Raw genomic sequence first — 8,784 nt, forward strand, 5'->3', positions numbered from 1 at the left:
TGGTCAGCACAGTGCTCTCTCTTGCTGCTTCCCCTCCAGTGACATGAATCTATTTTGTCCCTCTATCTAAGAAAACATTTCTAAGTTTAGCTCCTGCTTGTAGCAACCCATAAGGGTAGAGCAGAGGGACTGTGCACAGAGGGGAAACTGAGGCCCAGAGCACATTGAGCAACTCAGTGAACCCAGAGATCTGACCTCCCTACTTCTGGGGAGCAGCCCCGTTCTGCTCATCACGCCACACCTTGCTCCCACCAGGCCGACAGCCTCCGGAGGGTTTGCACAAGAGCGAACAGGTAACAGGAACCTCTCTCCTCCAGGTGTGCAACAGGTGAGGCATGGCAGGAGATCCTGCTGGCCTGCAGCTATGGGAAGCTGTGTGACCCAGAGTCAGAGTATGCCCCAGGGGAGGAGTACACATGCGGCACCAACTTCGCCTACTACTACTTCATCAGCTTCTACATGCTCTGTGCCTTCCTGGTGAGACACCGGCAGGGCCTGGGCTAAGGAGAGGCTTTCATGAGCTGAGGCAGGAGGAGGCTGCCCTCTTCCTCCATCTCAGGGATGCAGGTAGCTCTAGTCAGATTGGTTTTTTTTTGGCTGGGGCTGGGTTTGAACCCACCACCTCTGGCATATGGGACCGGTGCCCTACTCCTTTGAGCCACAGGTGCCACCCTCTTTTTTTCATTATTTTTTTTGAGACAGAGTCTTGCTATGTCACCCTCGGTAGAGTGCCATGGCATCACAGCTCACAGCAACCTCAAACTCTTGAGCTTAAGTGATTTTCTTGCCTCCGTCTCCCAAGTAGCTGGGACTACAGGAGCCTGCCACAACACCCAGATGTTTTTTTTGTTGCAGTTGTCATTGTTGTTTTAGCAGGCCCAGGCCAGGTTTGAACCTGCCACCCTCAGTGCATATGGCCAGCGCCATAACCACTGTGCCATGGGCGCTGAGCCGTCAAATTGTTTCTTATTCTGGTGATCTTGGATGTGGCTTTGTTCTGTGAGTGTTTCTTCGTGCCCCAGAGGGGTTATCAAAAGTTTTTTACTGTTTAAATTTTTTTTTTCTGCTTAGAGATCAGTAATTAAGGGGAATTTAATGAGGCTCTGCCCTAAGTAGATAGGGGCTTCCTATAAAGCCACTTATGCCATGCTTTGAAAGAGAAAGTTTTGCTCCATTATGAAGGAGTGAGATTCTGGAAACAGGCTCTCATGGAAAATCCCTGCATGGGTTAAAAACAGAACACCAGACCATTTTGACACTACAGGGTTGTCATCTGTTTGAACAGGAAGCAAACAGCCAGCAGCATCCACTGGGCCCTTGTTCCTAAACCTTTTTCTTTCTTATAATCACTCGAAAGAGTTTTTTGAGCATATGATGTATGCCAGATGCTGGGCTTGGTGCAGGGGTTATTAACATGACTAAGACACCATCCTGGCCCTGCAGGACCTCATAGGGTACAAGGGGAGCCTGTGTGTAATAAAAACCTGCAATTCAAAGGAACACCCAATATATACATAAAAGGCAAGAACAGTGACAGGGGCTTGGTCCAGGTGGGCACAAAGACAGGAAGAGCATCTCTCCGGGAGGCAGGCAGGAGGCTAAGGTTGGAGTACCTTCCTAACAGGTTGCTTGAGCTGGGTTTTGAAGAGTTAAGTACCAACCCCACTGGCAGAGGGCACTGTTTGTGCAAGGGTGCAGCAATGAGACACAGTGTTTCTTGTGTGTGTATGAGTGTGTGTTGTTCAGAAGGGCTGGGGCAGAGGGCACATGTAGGGAGAGGCTGTGGAGTCTAGTGGCCACCTCCCAGTTTCCCCATCCACCTCTGTACCACCTGCCTTTCTGTGTTGGAAACCGTTGGTTCTCCTCTTGTAGATCATCAACCTCTTTGTGGCTGTCATCATGGATAACTTTGACTACCTCACTCGGGACTGGTCCATCCTGGGACCTCATCACCTGGATGAATTCAAGGCCATCTGGGCAGAGTATGACCCTGAAGCCAAGTGAGTCTAGTCTTTAGGCTCTGTGCTGGGCCCTCTCTAAACTGTTCACCCCTCCATCCTGGACCCTGTCCTAGCGTCCCACAGTGAGTTACTCTCCAGGATTAATGAATAAGCTTCTCCTCCCCACTGCACTTACCCAAAGTCCCAGATCAGAGAGTCAGAGCCTTCAGGAATTCCATAGCCTCCCCGAGTGGAAACCCCCTTGACTTTACTGACAAATGACCACCCACCTTCTGCTCCGACACTCCCAGGAGTGGGGAACTCAGGCACTCTACATTCTGGCTACTCAGAGTGTGGTCCACTGACCAGCAGCATCTGAGCTTGATTAAAATGCAGAGTCCAAGCCCTGCCCAGACCGAATCAGAATCTGCATTGCTATTAACCTGATCCCAGGACATTCATACGTATATTAAACTTGGGGAGCCCTGCTCTCTTGCATTCCTCCCTTCAAAATCTCGAGCCCATATTTCATGAATATTTCCCAGGCATCAGACACTGTACTAAACACTGCAAGTATTAGTTCATTTAGTCTTTCTTTGCAACAGCCTATGGCACAGGTCTCCTGATCATCTCAGTCTCTGATGAGGAAACAGGCTCAGAGAAGTTAAGTAAGTTACCCTGGGTCATGCAGCTAGTAAGAGGTGGCACCAAGATTCAGTGCAGGTCTGTCTGGTGCCCTTAGCAGCTGTGCTTTGAAGTGCTTACATCAAACAGATCAAAACCTACTTACCTCTACCTGCCACCCACAAGTCCTAACGCAGCCCTCCAGAGAGAGCAGGAAATGTTCAGTCTCTTTCTCATATCTAGGCCATTTGGAACTCAATAGAACCCTCCAAAACGGTTTTTTCCTCACACAACACTGACTTGCTCCTCTTGCCTTCTTCAACTCTTCATCTCACCTTCCTGGGTGCCCTGATTTAAGCTTATTCTGGGGGTCATGGTCCCAATAAAAATGTGGTTTTCTAGCTCTGGAGAGGGGCTTCCACCTCCCCTGATCTATACCCTCTACTTCTGTTAATAGAGTCCAAAAGCCCCCATTACCTTGACCAGAACCTAAGAAAGGTCTTGTGGTGGGAAAAATGAGGTCCTGATTCCAGATGTGGAGATCCCATATCCAAGACAGTGCCCTAGAAAAGAGAGCCAATTTCTGGTAGTGAGCAATAATGAATCCAAACATTGCCTTCTCTTTTAAACAGGAGCTGGGTGGGCTCTGACTTCCTAAACACAGTTGGAAAATTAGGAAGTGTTCCCCTGTCGTCTGGCTGTCTTCCCCTTTGTCCATTTTCTGAGCAGGGTATTGGGGGGAGGCTGCCCATTGAACAAATCCATTGTCCTTTCACAGGGGGAGAATCAAACACCTGGATGTGGTGACCCTCCTGAGAAGGATCCAGCCCCCTCTGGGGTTTGGGAAGTTCTGCCCACACCGGGTGGCCTGTAAGGTAAGCAGAGCTGCCAGGGAGAAGCAGCCCCTGGGAGAGGAAGAGGAACATGGGACAGTGATTTCCTGGTCCCCAAGTCCCTCCCAGAGAACTTAAAATCTTAACTATGTCCCCTCCCACTCATCATTCCATCCCCTCACAAAGGGCAGTCCTGAACAGCTGGCACTCCCAGCCCTCATGTCCCATCCCCTCCCGGCCCACAGACCGGGTGAGGATGACCTGCCAAGCTTGGCCTGGTCCCAGCTCAGAGCAAGCCACTGCCTCTCCCTGCACAGCGGCTGGTGGGCATGAACATGCCCCTGAACAGCGATGGCACAGTTACCTTCAATGCCACACTCTTTGCCCTGGTCCGCACGGCACTCAAGATCAAGACAGAAGGTGAGGGCCATCCAGAAGGTGCAGCCCTTATTTCTCTCTGAGGGTGCTTCCAACACAGACTGTGCCAGATCTTCAGAGCTCATGGTTGCACTTAGGCCATGGGGAGAGGCAGAGAGAGGACTCCAGACCATGGCCACAAACTCCTCTTGCCCCTCTGGCCTCAGAGGGAACCTGAAAGTTCTCTGCAGGGCAAAGGTCACTGAGGTTTGTTCCCACACGCTTCAGTTGTATTGTGGGAGACACAGAGAAATGCCAGCACTAGGCAGAGATGGGTGGGGCAGGGACAGTGGAGGACTAGTCTAGGACAGGGGTAGGTGAATAGTGGCAGGCAAGGGCCAGTGCTAGGTCGGGGTGGGTGAGCAGGAACAGAAGACAGCCAGTGCTAGCTCAGGGATGGGTGAATCGGACAGGAGAGGGCCAGTGCTACGTCTGGGGTGAATGAGCAGAGACAAGGGAGGACCAGGGCTAGGTCAGAGGTGGGTGAGCAGGAACAGAGAATGGACAATGCTAGGAACAGAGGGGGACCAGTGCCAGGTCAGGGGTGAGTGAGCAGGGATAGGGGAGAGCCAGTGTTAAGTCAGGTGGGGGTGAACAGGGACAGAGGAGGGCGAGTGCCAGCCCAGGGCTAGGTGAGAAGGGACAGTGCTAGGTCCTAGGTGGGTGAGCAGGGACAGAGCTGGGCCAGTGCTAGGTCAGGTGTGGGTGAGCTGGACCAGAGGAGGGCCAGTGCTAGCTTAGGGATGGGTGGAACTGGGATAGGGGAAGGCCAGTGCTAGGTCCTAGGTGCATGAGCAGGGACAGGGGAGGGAATTTAGTTCTGGGCAGGAGCAGAGGACGCACTCAGGTGAGAGCACTGGGCAAGCTGATAGGAGTCCTTACTGGACTCCACTAAACTTGTAAGTCCTCGAGAACCAGGGAGACAGGCATGGTGTGATTAGGAGACGTCAGGGTAGGGTCTTGCTTTTCTCCCCAAGCCCTCAGTCAGGCTCTACTGCATCAGGGCCATCACCACATCAGGACCATTGCAGGAGTCTGAGACAGCCAGAGAGCAGGTTTCCTTTCCCCTGCCTTTCCCTCGCCCTAGGTAACTTTGAGCAGGCCAATGAGGAGCTGAGGGCCATTATCAAGAAGATCTGGAAGAGAACCAGCATGAAGCTTCTGGACCAGGTCATCCCCCCAATAGGAGGTGGGTGCTGCTTTGAGAAACCAGAGTCCAGAGGCAACTGAGAGAAGCAGGCAGGAGGTTTCTCCAGGTGGCCCCATGGGAACCTGAGGGTGGCCCAGCCCTTCTGTAGAAACCTTAGGTAGACCCCATGGGCTGCCTCAGGGTGAAAGTGCCTACTCTCTGAGTCAGTAGGATGAGGGATAAGCTGGGTGCCCAGGCCTGGCTACACCTGGACCCACTGTGAATCCAGTGTTAGATCCCCACCAGCTTCAGGACCTCTCTTGTTGGTTGTCCTATAGATGATGAGGTGACAGTAGGGAAGTTCTACGCCACGTTCCTCATCCAGGAGCACTTCCGGAAGTTCATGAAGCGCCAGGAGGAATATTATGGGTATCGGCCCAAGAAGGACATTGTACAGATCCAGGTAAGGTCCAAGGGCTCCCCTGCCGAGCCAGGTCTCCGGACTCCAGTTCCTGTTCCGGGTCCTCAAGGGCCAATGATGGTGACATAGGAAAGGACGGAGCCCAGAAGAGTGAGGCAATGAGATGACAGTGCTGGCCGGCCCACAATGGAGGACATTCAACCTCAAGAGAAGAACCAGGAGCTCTTCATCTCTGGATGATCAGACCAAAGAAAATAGGATTTGGTCACAAGAGAGATGAGTAGATATTAAGAGCAGTGGTCTCCAAAGAAAGCAGATTCCCCAGGGGGCACTTACAGTGTTCCACCGGGTATGAAAAGAAAACTTTAGAGCTTTGTTTATCTCATCTGGTTTTTATTTCTAGTGTTCATTATAATGCACAAAATTTATAAATTCCAAAAGGACACATGAATTTGGGCTGTGTACTCAAAAATTGATTGAACTATCATTTTATTATAACATTTAAAAATTTCCAGTATAATAGAAAAACATTTTTTTGTTCTGAACTGGGTGAGAGTAATTCCGCCATGATGTTCCATCATCTGGAACACTCTAATTGCTCTTTCAAGGCATAATGTGTATTATAAGGTTGTTCTCTTACATAATTCTTCTACATAACCACAGTGTAATCATCAAAATGGGGACATTAACATTGACATATTACCACATTCTTATCCATTTCAAGTTTCACCAATAGTCCCAATAAATGTCCTTTATAGCATAAGGATCCAATCCAAAATCACACTTTGTACTTAATGGCTGTATCTCTTTAGTCTCCTCCCTCTAGAACAGCTCCTTACTCTTTCCTTGAGACAATATCAGTGCTTTTAGAGATTGCCGACCAGTTTGTCCCTCAGTTTGGGTTGGTCTGGTGTTTCCTCAGGCGAGAATCTAGATTTAAGATATGCATCTTGAATAGGAATGCTTCAGAAGGGATGCTATGTTCTCACTGCAAACTCTCAGGTGACACCAATATTGATTTGTCTCACTTCTGGTGATATGAGCTTTGATCTGATCAAAAAATTATATTGATGGCATTTATAATCAAAAGAGATCACTGGTCTAGAAGGCTGTACTGAGTAAAAAGAATTCTCAACCTGTAGCCTAAGATATCCCCACCCACGGCATCAAGAAAAGACACCTTAGGAATAATTATTGTGTGGGCTATCCCAGAGGCCAGAGTAGGGCCTGGTGATCTCATAGGGCTCACATTGAGTGAGCCAGAGTGAGATTGGAGCCTGAGTTGGGGCTTCCAGAGAGCCCTGGATACAAGGCTTTGAAATGGGTGGGCCTGGAAGCAGCTCTGGTCTCCTCTCCAGGACTTAAGGAGTAACAGTGTCACCTTGCCATCACCAGGCTGGACTACGGACCATTGAGGAGGAGGCAGCCCCTGAGATCCACCGTACTATCTCAGGGGACCTGACTGCTGAGGAGGAGCTGGAGAGAGCCATGGTGGAGGCTGCAATGGAGGAGGGAATATTCCGGGTGAGGGGGGTGCCTAATATTGTAGACACAGTGAGTGGTAATGTCTCAGAGAGGAGGCCAGGAGCCCAGCCATATAAAGGGGCATGTGGGGCTAGATGCCCCTCTCTGCCTCTCCACCCACCTTTCTTAGAGCTCCGTGATCCAACCTCCTCAAGGTGTGAAATATAACAGACCCTTTCCCCTGTCCCTTGCCAAACTTCACCTCTTTCCTCCCTCCCACAAACCAAAGGCAGCATTCTAGACCCCGAGGCCCCCAGATCAAATGTCCCACCAGTCTCGTTATGCCAGGCCTCAGTCTGGCATAGTGTTTCTCACAGCACTTTAGAGCTGGAAGTTCTTTAATGACCACCTAGTTACACCTTTCAGGCCATGTATCAGGAAATGGTGGCCCAAAGAAGCAAACTTAGACGTCTAATATTGCTTAGTAAATTTGTGTCAGAACCCAGTTCTGCAGACTCCCCTTCAGGGCTCCACTTACTGTACACATGTCCTTATCTGTATGTCCATGTCCTCCGTATGGTTCCATAGGCAAGTCCTATCAGCCCAGCCCCGTCAAATTGAGAACTTCCTGAGAGTGGGGACTCTCTTCTCCTTCGGGTCTCACTGTTCAGTCCTTTCTGCTCTAGCCCTAGAGGATGTGTCTTCTAATACCATCACTTGTTCACAACAACATTATCCTAAGTGGCAGCCCCCCAGTACATGTCCTGCCTTCATCCCTCAGTCATTGCTCTTTTCATTGCCCCTAGAGGACCGGAGGCCTGTTTGGTCAGGTGGACAACTTCCTGGAAAGGACCAACTCCCTGCCCCCTGTCATGGCCAACCAGAGACCACTCCAGTTTTCTGAGATAGAGTTGGAGGAGTTGGAGTCACCTGTCTTCTTGGAGGACTTCCCTCAAGATCCAAGGACTAACACTTTGGCTCGTGCTAATACCAACAATGCCAATGCCAATATTGCCTATGGCAACAGCAACCATAGCAACAACCGGCTATATTCCAGGTAGTGGTGGCAACAGGAAATTGCCAACCTTGGGTGTAGGGATACTAGAAGAAAACTGGGAGGACAATGTTAGCAGGTTCCAGATTGCACTAGAAGGGAATACCCCGAAATTGCAGGGCGTCCTTTGTTTGCCTTTGTGCCCTTTGGGATCCATCCTGCACCTTAATCCAAGAGGCAGGCCTGAACTGCAGAGACTCCCATGGCCAGGAGGGGGCAGCCTCATGCCAGCATTGGCCCAGGGCTGAGAGGTTCTTTTACTCCCATCTACCTCTGGTCTGGGAACTGAGATGTACTGAACCCATTATAGGTTAGAAGGAGAGGACCTTCAGCAACAGCACATACTACAAAAAACTGTGGACAATAAGGTTCAATCATTGGATTTGGGTTTCGAGGAGACCGACTGTGCTGGGTGGTTCCTATCTCATTAGCCTCAGACTGTAGACTAAATATAATCTGTGATTACATAAGTGTCATGAAAAACAGCAAGAGTAGGAGGACAGCTTCTTGAGAATCATAAACTAAGGGCTGAGCTCAAAGCAGAGCTTCTGTTCTAGACAGAAGACCAGTTGAATGGAAGTGTCTTTGTCCTGATCTTCAGGCATGGCAGGACAGGGCAGAGGTCAGGTGAGCAGCCAGCCCATGGCCAGGGCTGCCTGCACCCACTTCCAGTCAGAGGGATGCCTTGAATTCAGCCCACAGCCTGAATGGCACATGTGCCTTTGGGTCATCACAGTGCAAGATGCCTTGGAAATACAGAAGCATCTAGGGCTAGAGAAGAACTATATCAGCCCTGAATGGTGATATAGTCTTGTTTTGGAGACATACCATGTGATATGTTGGTGACCAAATAGTTGCAGAGGTTAGGTGCCCTGAGAGTTCAGAAGGGCTATGGATCATCA

General features: G+C 50.1%; 1 protein-coding gene across 1 annotated transcript in view; it reads left to right on the forward strand.

The window, feature by feature from the left end:
• The window catches only part of CACNA1S (calcium voltage-gated channel subunit alpha1 S), a 68,601-nt gene that overhangs the window by 57,480 nt on the left and 2,337 nt on the right, over positions 1–8,784 (forward strand). The window contains 8 exon segments of the mRNA XM_012806611.1: positions 318–477; positions 1,873–2,000; positions 3,343–3,439; positions 3,715–3,817; positions 4,902–5,003; positions 5,282–5,406; positions 6,760–6,888; positions 7,635–7,885. Of these exon segments, the coding sequence (XP_012662065.1) occupies positions 318–477; positions 1,873–2,000; positions 3,343–3,439; positions 3,715–3,817; positions 4,902–5,003; positions 5,282–5,406; positions 6,760–6,888; positions 7,635–7,885 (1,095 nt within the window).

This window comes from Otolemur garnettii, unplaced genomic scaffold, assembly GCF_000181295.1.
Source record: "Otolemur garnettii isolate 467f Iridium unplaced genomic scaffold, OtoGar3 scaffold00055, whole genome shotgun sequence".
In the NCBI taxonomy this organism is placed as follows: Eukaryota; Metazoa; Chordata; class Mammalia; order Primates; family Galagidae; genus Otolemur; species Otolemur garnettii.